We start from the raw sequence: 19946 nt of genomic DNA, 5'->3' as shown, positions 1-19946 counted from the left end.
ACTAAGCTATTGTCGTGAGATTTTAATGATTATGAGGACAGCTAGGAAAGAAACCTAGGCAGGGTTACATCAGGTCAGGTTGATGGGCCTAAAATGGCTGACTAACTACGCAGTTAGAAACATCCACATTAACTAAAAACCATTCTCTAGACTGGTTTTGACCAGACCATTGGGACACAAGTAAGAAAAGCTGGATTCTGGTAAAAACACTTGGATATTGGGAAATAGTAGTTATGAGAGGTGCCAGAACTTTGGATGAAGGATAGGATAGTTTGGTTAGAATAATCTGGTTAAGATTTTTTGACAAAATTTTGAAAAAAGTTAAGATTTGCGAGGATTAAGCTAGATTTGTGATTTTCTATCATTTTATTTGAAACTTAATTGAAAAAGTAAAGGCTGTGGAAGTATACCAGACATTGCTAAAATACTCTGGTGTCTGTTTGAGGTTATATATATATATATATTAGTGCTGTCAGTTTAACGCGTTATTAACGGCGTTAACGCAAACCCAAATTAACGGCGTCTATTTTATCGCGCGATTAACGCTCTTTTTGGCCTAGCAAACTTTGTAGTTTTTTTCACATGCTGTTGCAACAACTACCGACGTTAGAAAAACTACAACACCACACCGGATCTAGCTAGACCGGAAACAAAAAAACAGGCACGCCAAACACTCGTTTGGCTTGCGAGCTGGCTAAAGAGTAGTAGCAGAGCCCGTTTACGGATATTAGACATTCTCTGGTAGTAGGCTAACGTTACGTTTTGAGTGGATGACGAGCGCGAGATGCCGAAATGGATGCCAATAAGATTCTGAATGGAAAGTTTGCTTTTAAAAAGTTGCCAAATGGTTCTATTGACAAGACCAGTGATCTGTGTGTTTTGTCGTTGTAAACTGAGCTATCATCGCAGCACGTCCAGTCTGAAATACCACTTGATGGCCAAGCACACAGCTGATGCGAATTCTCTGCCCCCTCATCAAAGCCAGGCGATTGCAATGTTGTTTTCAATAAAAAAAATATTTGCACAAAGCAATCCGAACCACTTTTCTATGTTGATAAGAGCATTACAATTTGAAAAAAGATTGGGACAAAAAGAAATCAGGGACATTTAGAATAGATAAAAATGTGCGATTAATTGTGATTAATCGCGAGTTAACTATGACATTAATGCGATTAAATATTTTAATCGTTTGACAGCACTAATAAATATATATATATAATATATATATATATATATATATATATATATATATATATATATATATATATATATATATATATATATATATTATATATAAAAAAAACAACTATAAAAGTCTACATTTTTCAAAATGGTGTGGATTGTTTTCACCAGGTCCCTAATGCGATGCTGCAAAGTAGCATCTTCCGAATATGAAACTGACTTCACCTCGGTCAATTAACACACTTTTTCGATGTATTTAGTGTGAAATGCTCCCACACCTTGGATGACTTGGGTCGTACTGATTTCTCTGCCTCCGCCATGTGTTTCAGAACAAAATTACTCGACAACGTCTCTCCGATGGCCTTTCTTCTACCTCCGGTCCGCACTCAATTTTTTATTTTATTTTTATACTCAAACATCTCCGCGACATATTGAGTGGCGTAGTAATTGCGCGACAACGAATCGATAATGAAATTAGTTGCCAACGCTTTTAATAATTAATTTGAATCGATTCGTTGTTGCAGCCCTATATGCATTATTACATTTACTGTCAAATAAAGTACAATCATTAATAACATTTGGTAAAGTCGGTAAGGGTCTTATTCTTGCATATAACAATGTGCTTTGAACTAACTGTAATAATGGTAAGGTATTGCTTTACAGATCTTGTTGTATTCTCTATAAGTACAGTTTAAATTATATTTGTCTAAGAAAGCTTATATTCCAAAAGGTTACCATTATCCTCTATAACAATTCACACATCATATTTCAACAATGAATTTCTATTGATTACAATGACCCTATTGTTACTAAGGCTTACATTTTTTAAGCGAGACAATTTTAAGCTAATTTTTTGGGGGGTTTGAATTTCAGCCACCTGAATTTCCAAGCCTTGAATTTTTGGGTCAGATTTTTTTAAACATTGAAATATATATTCAAATGTGAATTCAGTTTAAACGTCAATATTAAGTATTCAATGCCTTTTAAAATTCAAAACATTATGTCACTGATTTGCTTCCATAAAAATGGCAGCGCGCACTCTGCTGACATCCTGAATATGTGGACCAGAGTGACTGTCAAGCTCGTGGGAGCAACTTCCGGGTCACAACACAAATCTATGCAAAATTGAGAAGATATCCACACTATTTAAATTCCCAATTTCCATGTTTAAGCAAATGTTCTATTTATTTGTCAGGGACAATGCAGCGCACATTATTACATACATAGATAATGTTGTAGATGTGTTGCATAAGGTTTTTAGCCAATAGGCTAATTTGCAACCCCAGTCCCTGGTCAGACCTTTCTAAAAAGTTAGGCAAATACAATTTACTGCAGAGTGTGAGTTACACAATCATGCAGCAGATGCAATATATTAGTATATCAACATTTCACAGATTCATGACCACATTACACACAACAGTACATCACAAAACAACACAATACATTACGACAGGGACAACCGAGACACACTGTGTGCTCCTGCCTTTATGGACCTGACTTAGTGGCTACATGTTTAGTTCTTTCAGCCAGTGTTTCACCTTTCTATTGAATGTTTTCAGTTTGGTTTGTGTTTTTATTTCAGTTGGTAAATTATTCCATAAATGGGTCCCTATTACTGAAAAACATGATTTGCCAATAGTGGTTTTGCGCACCTTTACTATGCAGTTGCCACCCACTGCCCCCCTAGTGGCCACTCTTCTTGTATTTGTTTTTGTCACAAAAGGACAGAGTACGGCTGGAGCTAAATTATAGACCAATTATTTGTTTGTAAACATTCAGTTTTTGCGTGCAATGTGGCTGCAGAAAACCGGGAAAGGATAGCATTTTAAATGGCAAAAGGACCACACGGATAATACAAATAGTTAAATTTAAAAAGATTAAAAAGGTCAAGGAGGACAGCCTTTAAGAGAGAAAGCGCTTACCCGTTGATCTGTCGCATCAGAATTTTTATTCGAGTCACGAAAGTCTTGAAATTTGAGTGAGAATGTCGCCCGGTACAGACCGCATAGGTGAGCGGCAACCATGTCTTCATGTCATGTGACATATGTCACAAAGTTCATAATTTTACAGTTTTACAGTCAATTCTACATCTAAAAAGTTGAGCAGGGCTGCTTTCAAGAGATATGGGAATTCTGCTTTTAGCCAGCTGGTCCGATTATTTTTCTGATTTGTTTAAACTGGCAATCTGAGTGAGACTGCATCCCCCTTACACTGTTTTGACGTTAGCATCAGTCAGACTCGCACACTGGCTGTGTGCACAATGTTGTATTTCACTCCATACTAAACCAGAAACGTCAGGGAGGACAGCCTAATGTAGATACGAGCCTGATGAAGATAGCCAGCATCTCGGACTTCTTTAACCAAGCCTGTTTCATTCGTCATTTGCCTAAGGAAGCGACCTCCGTTATCCAGGCTAGTTTTGCCCGATCACTTGGTCAGGCTATTTAAGGGTATCGGGGTCAAGTGACTTTTGTGCAGAGACAAGTGAAACGTAAATGTCTTTGTCCAAAGGCCAAGAGCCTCAAAAAGTTAATATCAAGCCCTGCAATCCAGTGGCCAGAGATATATGAAGACCCGATCGACACTCCAAGTGTAATAGACCGGGGAGAAGTTTGTCTTTTGCAACCGACACGTGCAGTTGAGCCTGCTTGACAGTTGCTTGACGTAGGGTGATAATTGGTGTATTGGAACATCAAAGAAAAACGTGTAGTTTTCCATTTTCTATCATCGAAACAAAACTGAAAATGGGTAGTTTTCCGTTTTTGTTTTCCTATTTCTAAATGGTAGTTTGGAAACAGCTTGTTGCCTGATTTTAGTTTTCAAATTTCAAAACGAAAATCCTTTGCCCGCAAAGTACACGGACCATGCTGCCTTTCTGGCAGTGTGAGATTTATCTTTAACAAGAAGCGGTGGATTCGTTTGTTCAATGGCTCTGGTTCAGAAGAGCGGCAAAACTTCGAACCAGTTTGTGACGTTTGAAGCATTGAACGTCATCTATCACATGGTTTCGTAATTGATTCAAGCTCCAAAACACTTTGAGTGCGTATTGGTTTTGCGACACAAGCATTGATGCGTCAGTGCCATACGTCCCATCCATAGAGTTAATATAACGGTCCCATCCCTAACTAGACTAGCTACACAACAAAAACGCCACAACCAGGGTGAAAATGTCTCCAATGTAGCACCCGTAGCTTGATATGGCTTTGTTCTCATTATTTTATCTAGTCAGCTCCCCCGACATGGAGCGGTGGACTGCGCAGCCCTAGTGTCTCCAGGCATAACGCTCTGGTAGTACATTGTTTTCTTGCTATTACTCGTTATTTTGTCGAAGCTACCAGCTGGTAGCCAGCTACAAACCAGTAAGCTAGATAAATACGTTTGTCAGCTTTATTGTTCAGATGAGCAGCAACAAATTTATGCTTTTAAATCCAAGCAATCTCCATAAATAAGAAGTATGCATAGGGTGGATTCAGGTATACTGGGAATTTTTTTGTAATTCTATCTTCTGAGTTTAAGTTTGTCATCAAGTTCCAAACATAACCCAATAAATGAGACATTTCTGAATTCCTCAAGGTATCCACATTATTTAAGTGTAAACAATAAGTCTTCATAATATTTTATAAATGCATGGCTCACTATTTTAGTGGAGTTGACAAAAAAACTCATTTTAAGCAACTTGTTTCGTAATTTTTGACAGTATGTTTGGTAATTTGGGACACAAGCTCATGAGTGTAGATTAATGTATTGAACAATAATTAAACAATTTGAAAAAACATTTTAATGGATTTGTTAAACAAGAACAAAAATCCTTGAACTCCTGCAATGCTCCCTTCATTCTGTTCTCCTTCCACATGTTGTATTGCCCTTTACTTTTCCCTGTTTGTTAAATCTTCCTTGCACTTCACTCTCCGTTGGTCTGTCCGTCTCTTTCTTGGGTGCCATTCTATTCCACTAATGAATTTGTTTCATAAATGAGAACAATTTCTAGATTAGACAAAGTGCAGAAGAGTCTACACCTACATACATTAAAAGTAGTCTCGGTTTAATGCTTGATAGCACACTTAATGTGCCGTGACTACCACACAAGGCCTAAATATGCTTTTACTTCAAAGTTTAATAACATGGCCTTTATTATTACCAATGTTTCAGGATATTATTGACATTAAATTATCTGACCCAAAAGACAAGGCCCACTACACACAGCTCTGATGGTAGCAACCTTAGATAGCAACCGTAGCCTCTAATTCCTTCAGCAAAAGTTGCCTAGGATACATCACTTAGGTTTTGTGTCGTTATAAATGTGACTTTCACTTTTAAACAGGTTATTTATGACAAATATTGACACATTTAATTTTATACCCCAAAAATGTGGTCCCAAATTACCTGAAACATGCTGTCCCAATTTACCATGCCATGTTTGGTAATTTGGGACACCAATAAAATGTTCAAATTAAATTAATATAAACAATTTCAAAGTGTTTATTTTTATTTTAGTACACTATTACAACACACATATTTGCTCAACATTCGTGTCCACATTACATTGAGCCTATTTTACAGCCTTATATTAAAATCCTCATAAAGCACATGTCATTCTTCTCACCTCTTGATTTTCAGGGTCAACTTCCTGTTTGATGCTAACCACACCCCCCTGTGTGATGTCACCTACGTTATATCATGTGACTTTAGTTATATGCTTCCGAAGCAATGTATAAGCACCCCTAACTTTACCATAGCCTGTTCAAGGCAGAAGTAAAATGCTTTTTCCTTATGCTGTCCCAAATTACCTGATGTCCCAATATACCTGAATTCACTACTTTTTTTTTATATACAGAATTATCAGTTCCAGGGCTTGAAATTGCAACGATTTCAGGGCTCTCGACTCAGGACAAATGGTCGCATTTTACGACCATTTTTGAGACTGCAAGTTTTTTTTACAACTACTCACATGTGCGACCTCCAATTTGACAAGTTGAAAAATTGAGGAGGGAGAGAGTCTGCCAAAGTTGGCCAACGTGTGAGGAGGGAGGATTCGTGAGTGATTATTCAACTGACGTCATCTACACGTGTGTCTCGCACGGGTGTCTTGCAAAGCGAGTGACTGGCAGCTAATATCTCAAATCTGCAGAAAATGAGCTAGTGAAGATGTCCGTCCTTCAACCACTGATCACTTAACAACAATTAAAGATAATGATTAGTTTATTAGTTCTATACCGTTTGAAATGTTCTGAATATAATAAATAATGTTTGATCTATACCTTGCAATATTAAGCTCATGAGCAGATAACCCTTGGTTATGTCCAGGAGAAAAATATGCCTATCTATTAATTATGTTTCTTGTATCATTGATAATCTGTCATTACTGTTTTATTTTGCCTGCATAGCCATAAAGTTGGGTCTTTGTAAGGTGACTAGGAAAGGTCTGTGTAGCTGATGTAAGTCAGAGGTCACAATAATGCCAAAGTGTATAATGCCATACAACCCTTGAATGACAAAATTAGAAGGAGCGACAAGGCCATTTTGAGGAGCCTCAAGACCTAAACAAAAGCTATCTGGCATACAGTGTCCTTTATCAGTGCTTGCAAAGGCAATGTTAATCATATTGTATCCTTCCATATTGTGATACTATTTAACTCCCTTTATTTCCTGTATTCATTGTCTTCTGTGATACTCACCTGCACCTTACATTTGTAATAAATACATAGATTTAGTCTTGAACTTGAACTCATCTTAACTATTCCTTTCATTGACTTTCAGAGCAAGCTACTAACAATGTAGCCCAGACCTCACTGCGTCCTTAAAGGTGCAGCACTTGAAACTTTCCAGTAAATTAAGTAGTCTGTTACACTCCAAAATATATTTTGAGGTTGTACAAATTCAATTTCGGGAGCAAGCAAAGTGGCCACAATTTTGATCCTTAAATTTGGAAAATCTCATATTAGCAAGTATTTTTTATTTGTCGCATACCATAACAAAATAAATTATAATAAATTTGCCTCTTCATGTGGTTATTTTATATAAACTATTTTTTCGTTGAACTTAAGGAAAATGTACCATATTGTGATATGTAGCCTATCGCTATAGAGATATGAAAGGATCTATAACAAGATGAGATTTTGGTCATCTCACACAGCCCTACTGTGAACAAAAATTAAATAAAACAGCACATTATCAAAAATGTGCTAATTATTGTTGTACTGCATAATATAAGTTAGCAAAAATTATTGATGACATTTGAGAAAAATATTACTACATTAAAATAACTAATTAGACAAGCACAGTAGACAGTAACTACATACACTATATTAAAGCCAAGTCACAAATGTTTGTGGAACTTGTGGACTGGGTTGCTTTTTTCTCAATTTCTACTTAGTGGACTTGATTGGAGCATACCTTCCACCGCAGACCAGATGATGATTGAACACGGTTCTGGCGTTCTGTGGAAAAGGCTCCAGAGCACATCCATAGAAGGGCACTTAATTTGTTAGTCGGACTGCAAACACTTTCAAACTGAAATTCCTACAAAGATGAGATGGTGAATTTTTGATACGTGGTGATATTTTCAGTTCCCTTTCTAGGTTAGTCATGTCTATTTGTTAGGTATTTGTTTTGTTTGTCGCCAGCTCATAGTATTTTTGTTATTCACTAAATCATACCCTAGTTTGGTGGCTGTAAAAGGAACACACTTACAACTATAGAAAGGCTCAACGTAATACATTATTTACCCTTCTCGTCACACTTCTCTCTTTCCGACTGAGACTCCTCCTCTTTCATTGTCCTCCTGATCTTTGATGGCAGGTCATCCTGGACTTGGCTCAAACTTCCTGATGATTGCGAGCGCCGTCTCTTTTTTTCCATCATTTGTGCAGGGAGCCTTTGTCTGCTGGCCATTACTTTATCCTTTATCATCTCTGTCATCTTCCCACTAGTCACCATTTCCTGTTCATTGACCTTAACTGATTTCTTTGCTTCTACCTTAGCACTAAACACTGACAACTGATTTGTTTGCTCAGCTTCATCTGCAACAGAGTGAAATAGAATGAGACAGATAAAGATGTTATGTAAAGAGATAATTCCTTCCCCCCATTGACTCAACTTCTTCTATTCCACACGACACTGACCTTGTGTGACATTTTCCGTGTGTTCAAGGGGGATTTGCTTTCCATTCTTGGTTTTGGGAAAGATTCCAGGTTTCCTGGGAGCATCTTCAGGGGGATTATTTAGCATCTATTTGAGGATGAGGTTTCATATATTAAGAGACTTTTAGAAGGAACATTTACATTATAAAGATTTACTGCATATTTTTGTATTGCATCCGTTTTATCAATTAGTAGTTAATGTCACCTCTATAGCCTTCTGTGCTTGCTCTTCTGTTTCAAACTCGACAAAAGCAAAACCTTTCGACTGTCCAGAGGTCTTGTATTTTGGGATGCTTACATAAACCACATTCCCACATTTGCTGAAGACCCGCTCTATCCAGCCATGTTTGACATCCTTGGGCAGGAGTTCCTGTAATACATTAAGTTTTGTATACCATTATGCATTCAAAGGGAAGTTACCTAATTACAGATACACAACACTGAAAACAAGAAACAGGCAATACATGTTTAAGATCAATTTCTCTAACAATGACAGAAATCTGTGTGTGTAAAAATTGGAATCGGTGTAGTTTCCCACACTCAAGTAAAGAATCAGACATTCTACAAAGTTCATATTCTGAGTGCAGTGCCAGGATCGACGTTCTTTGGATAAGCAACAGGGGAAAGAACTTCAGAGGGTCACCTTTCAAAACAACCATCCTCTAAATTGTTCAAGAACAGGGGCCTGTACTACAAATCAAAATCAACATGCTCCAGGTTACTTTCAGTTACCCGGCTCTACAAAGCATAACAATCGCAATCACGATAAACGATATCACAACGGTGGTTATCAACTAACTCAACCCAGATCTTTCCAATCTTGAGACGTGCGCGTTCACATAAAGGGGCGGTGTTTGCACCATATGGACGAAACAAGAGCCGCATATTTCATGGAGGAGGAGCGGACAATAATCTTACAAACTTTGTCTACTCCTCCTGCGTGAAATATTGTAATACAAACATATCAGGAATACAGACATAATACATGCAAAAGTCAACAAAGTCGCTGCTGCCAAGCTGGAAAAATAGCAGACGCTGTCGCTGTAAATGCGTAAGCTACATGACTTATGGATATCACTGCCCCAGGTACAAGATGTGACCATAATTACACGTGTGCATTCCATAGCATTAAACTTTTGTTGCTGTAGTATTTTAGTTGCAAAACGATATAAAAACAATTCAAAATGGTAAGTTGCAGTAGGCAATACTTGCACATATTTTAAGGCCAACAAGTAGGCCTACAAGGCTGAATTGCTTGAGTCAGTCCCTTTTGTAGGATATTGGTATAGCTACAAAGGGCCTATAGAACAATGAAATTGCTTGCAGCCAACAGGAAGAAAAATTTGGCAAAGAAAACTGGGGGGGCCCTCCTCCACAGGACTTCACTCAGTGTTTCATTTTATTTGTAAATAGTTAATCTTCACAAACACTGACAAGTTGTTTTGCAGTATGTTAAAGATATGCAATTGATCAACTTTATACAAAAAGCAATACTTTTTTTCCAGTTCATTTTGTTCTGTGAGAGGAATCCAGTGGGCTTGAACAAGTGCATTGAAATCTGGCTGAATGTCTGAGGTGGATATGCGAAGGACAGCTGATGATCCGGGTCTGCAATTTAACTAGCAAACCATCAGCCCGCTCTCACTGATCAGTCAAGTTCTCATTATGTTTTTCTTTAGTCCCTTAGTGCCAATTCAAATTATAATCCTTCAACACAGCGACCTTAGCAAAATAAAAACACAGCTTTGACCTCAGTAAAGAGATACTTAAGTCAATTTCTTGTTTAAAAACTCTACATTCTGTATAGGGCTGCCACGATTTGTTTAATTTGACGCATCTTTCTTTTTTTATTATAAAAAAACAAACGCTTCAATTCATTATAACAAATGTTGTTCTTCAATATCACAACGTAATTGGTGCTTGCATGACGTCAGTTGTTGTTGGCTCGAGTCATTGGTCGGCTCAAGTCAATGCTCAAATGTCATAGCAGCTGCAGCAGAGTCTGACTTGGTTCCAAAACCCGAGTCCCCAAATACCCGAAGCTTCAAAAGTATGGGAATACTTTGACTTAACGCCATCACCAAACAATAAGGTGGTTTGTACGTTGTGCAAAGTTGCAATGGCATACCACAGTAGCGCTTGCGCTATGCACGAGCACCTGAAAAGAAAACAGTGGCGCTGTACAGTATAGCTGGTATTTAGCTAACTTGTTAACCGTAACCATGACGCATTGCGTTGACAACGTAGGCGTATGAAGTGATTTAAAGACATTAGCCCTACTGTACTCCGGCTCTAGTCTGTGGTAAATGTAGACTACCTGGTTCTTAGATAATTGGAGAGTATCGCTAGAATCATTACCTAACTGGCATAAGCACCAGCCCAGAACCAGCACCTTGGAATTTTTGGTTTAAAAGGGGTGTGTGTTCGTGTACGTTGGGATATGTTATGTACCTTATCTAAATATTTAAATTAACGTTGATAGTATAAACCTACAGTTTGGCACTTCAATTTGTAAGCCTTTGTTTGTCAATGACATTTGTTTGTTGTTTTAAAAATAAAATGAACTGAAATGGTCAATTTATTTTTTTAGGAGGAAAATTAATAGTTTAGATTAATCGACTAATCGATAAAATAGTCTTTAGATTAATTGATAGAAAAATAGTTGTTAGTGGCAGCCCTAATTCTGTAACAACCGATTTTCGAGGGGGCTAACCAACAGCTAACTCTCCTGTCGGTGAGGTTGCGCACATATGTAAGTCTTTCAGGACTACATATTTACTAGCCCTCAACACATTTATTCATTAAAACATTTAGATTTACCTCCCGCGGGCCGGAATGGGACAGCCTGTGGGCCGGTTGTGGCCCACGGCCCGTACAATGCTCAGATCTGCCATAACTGATTATCTGGTGCTCAGGTCGTAATTTCAATGACGGGGCAGTGTAGGCCTACAGGAATATCTGGACCACAGCCAATCAAAGGCAAATACCTGCCCCATCTCTGTCTCTGATTAGTTTAGACCACGATATGATCCAACCATGAGTGTTCCGTCAAAGAAGAAACAAACGCTTCGTTCCTGGGGAGGCAGCGGATGCGAGGAGGTTAGGTGCACCGGTGCGACCTACTCTCATCTTCCGAATAAACGTACCGGTACGTTTATTTTTTTTTTACCCGAAAAATCCACCCGGTACATTCTTATTTTGAACTGTACGTTTATTTTTTGCGGGGAAAATCAAGACAATTTTAGAAAATTCCATGCATTTTTTTCGGAAGGGAAGATAAATTTAAACTTGAACGTTAGCTACCTTAGCTACTGGCAAGTACCGGTAGCTTACATTAGTTAACGACGTTAGCTACCAACTAAAGGTTGTCAGTGCAAGCTAGTAAATGTTAACCAGAGCCTCATTATGGCTCTGATGTTAGCTCTAGCCACTGTACACTCACATAACGGTTCCCATTCAGCACACCGGCTGACCAGCATGACAGTCACAACAACGAGCCTCTCGTCAATCCCAGCGTATTTCCGTGGTTAACAGTGCGTCTTTCAAAAATGAATTTTCTTTTTGGGCACTCAGTTGTTGAAGTACAGTAGTGCTGTAATTGGTCAATGTTAACACATGTTGAGTACGTCCAATCGTAAAATCAAACAACACAATTTACGACACATTTGCTTTACTAGTAAAAGGGCAAGGAGTCAAGCAATGCAAAAAATAATAAGTATTCGCTTGTAGAGAAGTATGATCTCGGGAAGCGCTGCTACGAGTACAAGCTTAAATATGAAGAGGAAGCAGCTGCACTTCCCAAGAGGTGGGATGGAAAACGTAAAGGCTGGATTCAGCAAAAGCCCAAAGAGGGATATCTGTGAGGGAGGCTTTTCCCTCGCTGGCAAGAGCTGCAAACAGCAGCAAGGAATTTCAAAGTGCCAAACAAGTTGCCCTGCGCGCACTTCGTGAGCACGAAAGATGGCTTGAAGACCCCACTGACTTGAATGAAGTTCCCCGCCAGCAGTACCGCCAGCCTGGTGGCGGGAGGAAGCAGGCTGTGCCAGGAGTGCGACAAGCTGCATTTCAGTGGTAATAAAAAAAAATATATATATCTTTATCAAACTCTGATTAGCTTTTGAATATTTGTTTATATAGGCCTACTACACAAAATGCATAGTAACACGTTCGTTTTGTTAGGTTTGTTGATGTGCGAGGATCTTTGAAAGCCCGCCTGCCAAAAAAGATCTTCGTAGCAAAATGCAAGCAGCTGTACAAAGACTATTTACAGCAAAGCGGCCTCGATCCAACAGACGAGGAGCGAGTCAAGTTCAGTGACCACTGGGTGCGAGGATGGATGGAGGAGTATCGCGTTTCCCTCAAACACCCAAACAAGCGTTTTGCTGTGTCGGAAACCGTTCGCAAGGAAAGAATCATTGATTTCCCGAAGAACATTATTCGGGTGAGGGCTTTCTTCGAGGAAAGATTGAAGGTAAAGGATGTTGACATTATCAACGGAGATCAAATGCCACTACATCGGAACGAGACAGCCGGACAGAAGACCTTGACCATACAGGATTGCCCCACCTATGTCAAAGAGAACTATATGTTGTCAAGGGAGAGAGTGACTGTCTTCACTCAAGCCTCCAGTAATAATGGCCTGGGGATGCGACCACAATTTGTGTTCAAGGGGAAGGGCACAATTCTACAGGACAAGTTACATCGTCCAGAGGGAGTGACCACTCACTGGGGCCCCAAGGGATCTTACAGGCTGGACACCATGAAGGCCACAATCAAGACCCTCCCCAACTTGAAGGCACAAAACATCTACAGCCAGCGACAGTGGGCCATCTACATCTTGGATGATTATTCTGTCCATGTCACATAGGAGGTGAGGCAGGAGCTGTTGGCTCGTGGATATATCTTAGTCTGCATGGGTAGTGGTATAACAGGAGATATACAAGTCAACGATACACACCTGCATCATCTCCTGAAAGTTGGATACAGGCGGCGGGAGTCTGAGCTGATGGTTCAGCAGCTGAGCAATGATCCCATCAAAATCCCCTCACCTTCCAGGGATGACATGATGAGAATGCTGGTTGACAGCTGGGATTCCCTTCAGGTTGACATCACTGCGGCATTGAAGGAGAACTTCATTCTCAGTGCCCTAGATGGGAGTGAAGACTTGTTTGTCCGGGACAAACTATCAGTTGGTGGGAGAGGAGATTGTGGCATTCCGCAAGGAGGAGATGGCGAAGGAGCCACCAAAAACATTAAAAGATCTCCTTGCCTCCATTACACCACCAGAGGGAGTTCGACGCGCTGCCCCACAGAATCAGGATCCAGTAGATGAAGGGAATGAGCTACTGGACACAGAAGATGGGGAGCTCAAATTCAACATAGAACTTGAATTTGAGGTGGACGATCAAGATGAAGGTGGAACGCTATCCCCAGATCAAGTGCCAGCACCAGTACCTACCGTCAGTAGTACCACAACCAGGGTATCTACAGACCATGTTGGCCTGCCAACTGACACAACTGATCAGAGCCTTAACAAGGATGGGAAGTTCCTGAATGAGCTGGCAAAAGTGCTGAACACATATGGTAGAGAGACATCCACCCTGATGCTGCCACATCTCTGCCATATGAGATCTGCGTATGCAAAGGCACGCAACAGTGTGAAACACCGCTTAAAGTCGAATTCGGATCTTGTACAGAGTTTGGTTGAATCAACCACTGTGATTCCCATGTCAGCTTCCACATCCAGCATGACACCTGGCACAGCTTCCACGTCCGGCACGACACCTGTCACAGCGTCCACGTCCGGCACAACACCTGTCACAGCGTCCATGTCCGGCATGACACCAGTCACAGCTTCCACATCCGGCACGACACCTGTGTCTCTACCCGGTACAGACAACACACCTGTGTCACTGAATGTGGATGACCATGTGGTAGTGAGATATGGCACTCTCGAAATGCCAGCTGTAGTTGTACGGGGAGAAGGGGCTGGGCTTGCTGTTAGATACTTTGAAGGTGTAACTAGTACTGGTGCAAGCTCAGGATTGCATGCCGCACAAGACGCAGAATATGAAGTGGTGCGAGATGACGTAATTAGAAATATCATAGCACCTGCAATTGTGCTGCGTGGCAGTTGTGTTTACTACAAGTTTGTTTGACAAATTTGTAACTATGTATTTCCAAGCTACAGGCATTGAAGTATTTTCTTAGCAATGTTTTATTTGTTTGTGTGTTTATTTGGTAGTGGTTGTCATGTTGACTAAGCTATTTCAGGAAAAGATTTAGTACATGTATGTTTGTAACTAGACAACCTATTTTTTTTGTAATTATGTACTTTCAGTGGTTTTCATGTGAAGTTGCAGTCATGTTGACTAAGTTTTTGAGTAAAAGTACTACCATATATTTGTAACCACAAAGCCTCTTTTTTGAAATTGTCTAACAATGATTATGCATTTCCAAACTACAAGTGTTGAAGTTTTTTCCAAGCAATGGTATACTTGCTGTCCAGTTCTATTCCTGATTGCAAGTGACAGTAAAAGATGCACACTTACACTGGTAGGAACACATTTTGATAGCATATGGACACAGTTTGCGTGCTGATTTGGCAATTTTCCGGGGGGTATTTTTATTAGATTTTAAGGATTTGTCCGGGGGGTACTTTTATTCCGGGGGGTAAATTTATTCGGAAGATGAGAGTAGGAAAATATTTAGTCGCACCCGTTCAAATTTTGGTTGCTCTCTAGAGCCCTGAGGAGTGAAACGTATTACTGTTCTCTGCAGTGACAGGAAATACAGTGGTGTTGCTGCCACCATCCACTGTCTTTCCACTGTGCCATACAGAGGTAACAGCGAAACTAATAGTCATGCCAGTATGTATGCCATATGTGGTTGCTGTGTATTGATCAAATATGCCATTTACTTTCTCAAGTGGAGGTCCTAGATGATAAGGAAACCTGCCTGCTCAGACAGCATTTTGGGGGTACAGAGGAAGTTCTACCTCCCCCTGAGCATAGGTCCTCTACTTCAAGGCCAAGACAAAGACACAAGGTATAAGCAACGAACCTTGAAACACAGTAGTCAAATGGACAACTTCAACTTGTGTGCCTTGCAAAGGGACAATGTTCTTTATTTGTTTCAGGTTGGAGCAGACAATGTGAGGGCCCTGTATAAAAGAACCCTGGAGCCCAATATAGAGTATAAGAGGCTTTTTATAAAATAAAATAAAAACAAGGCTGGAGATAGAAAAACTGGAATATGAGAAGAGATACTACATGACTGAATGAATGACACTAAACTGAGTTACACTGACATATGTTTCTGTGTTCCTAGGAAAGGGAGAACAAATGAGGATGTATTTATTCGTCTTTTTATACCTTTTTGTGGCTTTTTGTTGGGCCTTTTGAGTCTTTAGTGGGGTTTTTCACCATTTCTTTCTTTCAATGTCCTATTTATTCTTTTTGGAAAATGCTATAAAAGTGAACGAACATCAAAATTCAATAAAAGTAGTGAAATGATCATTTATTTAACTCGTGAAGAGCATTGTACGGTACCATACACATTGTTCTTTTTGGTTTTAAAGGTTTTGGTTGAACGAAACCTAAATTTCTGATATGGAAATAATTAGAAAATGGGTCAAAGTAACCCAAGGACAACAGAAGGGGTTAAGGGGAGACACCCCAGTGAATAGGAATAACATATCCACATGACACTACATAAAAGTACTCATAGCGAAATAATGCAACGCTATGCATCAGTGGCGGTCCAGCACATTTTGCGCCCCGATCGAGTTTTTGGATAGATGTCTACGGATTTGTATGTGGTGGCTAATGCCAGTGTTTGCGTGACTGTATATTTATATTGTTTTGTTTTCTATGTCAGTGTCCTAAGTCCACTGCCGTATTGTTTTGTATTATTTTGTTTTAAATAATTTCTTGGGGTGGCCTTTCTGCGAAAGTAACAGTTAATAAAGGAACCTGGGAAAAGTAATTGTGTCCTGTGTGGGTCTCAGTTCGTCAGGCTACAAAAGCATTCACAATGAATGAAACTAAGCGTAGCCTATTGGAAAATAGAAATTCAGTTTTGTTATTTAAAAGCGAATTTGCGTTTAGGCTATAACCGATATTCAGCTGCTTTCAAAGGGGCTGGCTAGTAAAAGGAACGACAATATGAAGTGGATATACTTTCAGATATATAGATCAGTGAATTGTTGCATAAATCAATGTGCTAATTGATGTCAAAACTGCCAGCTCATTGCAAATGTACAAGCGCTGTACGGTGAATTAGGCCTACAATTATGACAATTGGCTCACCCATTGTGCATTTGATGACTTCTGTTGGGCTGGTAAGACAATTTAACAGAGAACCAATATAGTACATATTTTATCAACATAGCATTAGCAATTTATAACGTAGGTAACAGAAGACAAATGATGGCTACATTATCATGTGCATGAACTTAGGCTACCACAGCATTAACAATTTGACTAGAATAAATGGAAGATAAACAAGTACTTTAGAGATGACAGAGAATTTCAATTGAGATCTGAGAAATATAGGTACCAAAGCCAATGAGAAGAACTGTCATCACCAGCTTCATCATGGGCAGTGGGAACTGCACTATAGTTCCAGAAATCTGTGCGTCACCGACATCATTGCGGGCACTGTGCCCTATCTATAATCAGGGTTCATACACATTTTCACCAATGGATTTCCATGACTTTTCCATGCAATTTCAATGACTTTAAACAAAATTTCCATGACCAAACTTTTTGTGAAATCTCGGTGTATACGTTAAAAAGTTGTATTATATGGCAACGACGGTACGAGCTTTCTGATTGGCTAATGGGGAGTCATGCCAGACGCGTATTGCCCATAGAGTTAATATAACTAGAGACAGCTACTTCTGTCTTCCAAAATGGCATACCCATTCATTTCTATGAAAAGTGCTCAGTGGCGCAGTGAGGCAAGCGAGAGCTCCTAACAGACCGCGCCATCTTTCCAGACCGACTCGCCCAGTCTTGCGCAGAAGCTTGTTCCTAGCTCCGAAACTCATGCATGCTTGCAACTAGCTGTATACGTCATACTTTGCGACAACCAGTCACGAGCTTGTGAGCTGGAGCTAAGGCATTGCAGAAAACTGTCAGAATGTGGTAGAAGTCCGATCAAGAAGCAGATAGCCTACATGTGAACTTTACGAAAATCAATACTATTAGTACTGTAGTATTATACGTGCAGGGCCTATACGTTGTTCTTTTTGCTTTGTGTTTATAGTTTAACTGCTTATGTATTGTGTCGGATAAATAAACTTTAAACCTGAATATCTGGCTCCGTTGTTGTTCTAGCTTTGCAAAGCAAATTAAGTATATACCTTTACTACTATAATGATGATGAGTGTTGTTTACAATTACTAGCTTATTGTTAATGCCATCGTTGTGGTGTTAACTGACTTAAAGTTCTAACAATATAACGACCATAACAATATCGACGTTATCAGACATGATTTATTCATCTTTGTCTATGCCTCAGAATAACATGTCAACAATATATAATGAAGCCGTAACATGCCACGATATTATAACTAATTAGATTATGCTATAATTACGTTTGTCATGCCATGTGCATAATAGCGTTCATTACAAAATCGTTAAATCTGCTTCAAAATAACTTCAATTAACTCTACAAACAACCGTCATGTATGTGCAACCATTTGTAAAACTACAATAAAGGCAGGCAGCTGTAGATTATCAAATCCTTTCTCTTTGTTCTCATTCAGCTCAGGTAAATCAGCGATTTGCTGATGCTCCCTTTTGTGCTCGTTCATTGCTCGTATCCGCGAGCACGTTTCCAGGCAACGTTTCTTGACGTAAGCAAATAAATGGGCTGCTAGTTTACCCATTTCGGATTGGTTTCAATCTTTGCAAAAATCAGGAAAAATTATTCTATGAAAAAGCTAGTAGTATGAGCCAGGTTTGAGAATCTAACAAAAATTATTGGGGGAGATAGTTTTCGATATGTTGACTGGAGTTAATAGAATAAAAACAACCGGACAAGTCGGGTAGAAAATCGGAAATGCAATACCAACTACACCCACCGGGGCTGTTGCCTCAAGCCGAGTGTCGAGGGGTGGGGGCTTGGAATTGCCCTCCTCAGCGGTCAATACGGCTCCGTATTGCCCTCTGACGTCATCTTCAAAATGAGCGACGAGTCAGCTGCTGAGTTTTATTATCCAGATGATGCGGAAAAGATTTGTCATCAAAAGAGAGGATGAAGACAAGACTCTTTTAATCCCTTGTGTCATTATTTTGTGTTGAAATTAAAGCCATTTTAGCAGAACCATGTTGTCTGCTTTCTATCAAAAGTAATGAGTTGCTAGGCAACACATGAAACACAGCATGAGAAGACTTGAGAGCTAGCTAAAATTAGCCTAGAGGTATCATTTATTTTCGTTTACCAAATGAAAAGAAGCTAAAAATGCCATATAATAAACTACTTACTAACCTCGACCGTTCGGTCATGCCGGGAAATATCAAACCTCGGCTCGCCATCGCTCGGTCGATACGTTCCAGCGTCAGTTTGATATTTCCCGGCATGACCTCACTCTCGGTTAGTAAGTAGGTAGTGTTACACGGCTGTTCGTAATACTGTAGAATGTTCCATTCACTTAAATGGGGCTTCCCAACGTTCTGCGGTGAACAATTTTTCAATATTTGAACTTGGCTATGCATATTTGACCGCCGTCAAGGGAAGTGGCCTTTTTGCCTCGGATTCGCATCTTTCGTAGCACTCCGCAAGCAGTCCGGTAACTTTTTAGTTAAGTTATTTTTTTGGCAAGTAGCTGTGTAATAAGCAGCATAATGTATAGAACGCCGGTCATAGTCGGGAAAATAAGCCCCTTCAGCCCTTAAGCCCCTTACCTCCGCAGTTAGGACTTAATTTTTTGTCACAGCATCGGTTAACGACCCCTACTGCTAGGCGTAGCAGTGGACCTCGCTGTGTTGAGAAAGCCGGTTATGGGTGTTGCTGTAGCTTTGATAGCAGCAGCGCTCTGATGTTTGCTACCTTAGGAATGGCTAGTTAATGCCGCCTCTCCCATGATTGAAATGTTGAATGATTTTCCACCACACAACCGACATTTTGCTCGTCCCGGGTCTTTGTCTGTTGTAATGTATCTTTCCATTTGTAGCCAAGCATCATTAAATCTACACTTTCCTGGCATTTTGAATTATCCCTTGCGCTATTCTGAGTTACTGTTGCTATGGCCATCGAACTTTTCAGTTAGTATGAGAACGTATGCCTGCTTATATTTTGAACGCATTTCTTTTGAAAGCATGTGAATTATTTAAAACTCAGCGTAAATGAACAACATGAAAATATGATTATAACAACTTTCCATGACTTTTCCAAAACTTTGGGGATTTTCTTTTTTTCAAGCACTTTTCCAGGCCAGGAAATAAACATTTTAAATTTCCATGACTTTTCCAGGTTTTCCATGACCGTACGAACCCTGTATAATTCCAGGAATGTGTGTGCCACCAATTTGATCATGGGCACTGTCCACTATAGTTCAAGTAATATGTATTTGAGTGTTTCACTGGCATCTTAATCACCGACTGCATCACGGGCACT

The 19946-nt window shown here is 39.7% G+C and overlaps 1 protein-coding gene across 2 annotated transcripts in view; it reads right to left on the bottom strand.

Moving 5' to 3' along the window:
- larp7 (La ribonucleoprotein 7, transcriptional regulator) overlaps positions 1 to 19946 on the bottom strand; it is a 70298-nt gene that overhangs the window by 22856 nt on the left and 27496 nt on the right. For both annotated transcript variants that reach the window (XM_084691366.1, XM_084691365.1), the window contains exons 5-7: positions 8527 to 8691; positions 8304 to 8409; positions 7908 to 8201 (exon numbers count right to left, since the gene is read on the bottom strand). In XM_084691366.1, coding sequence (XP_084547492.1) covers positions 7908 to 8201; positions 8304 to 8409; positions 8527 to 8691 — 565 coding nt within the window. The remainder of the gene's footprint in view (positions 1 to 7907; positions 8202 to 8303; positions 8410 to 8526; positions 8692 to 19946) is intronic.

The sequence above is a fragment of the Hypomesus nipponensis genome, chromosome 25 (genome assembly GCF_054491055.1).
Source record: "Hypomesus nipponensis isolate SF chromosome 25, ASM5449105v1, whole genome shotgun sequence".
Taxonomy (NCBI): Eukaryota; Metazoa; Chordata; class Actinopteri; order Osmeriformes; family Osmeridae; genus Hypomesus; species Hypomesus nipponensis.
The sequence above is the reverse complement of the archived record's forward strand: the minus strand, read 5'-3'. Positions and strand labels throughout refer to the sequence as shown.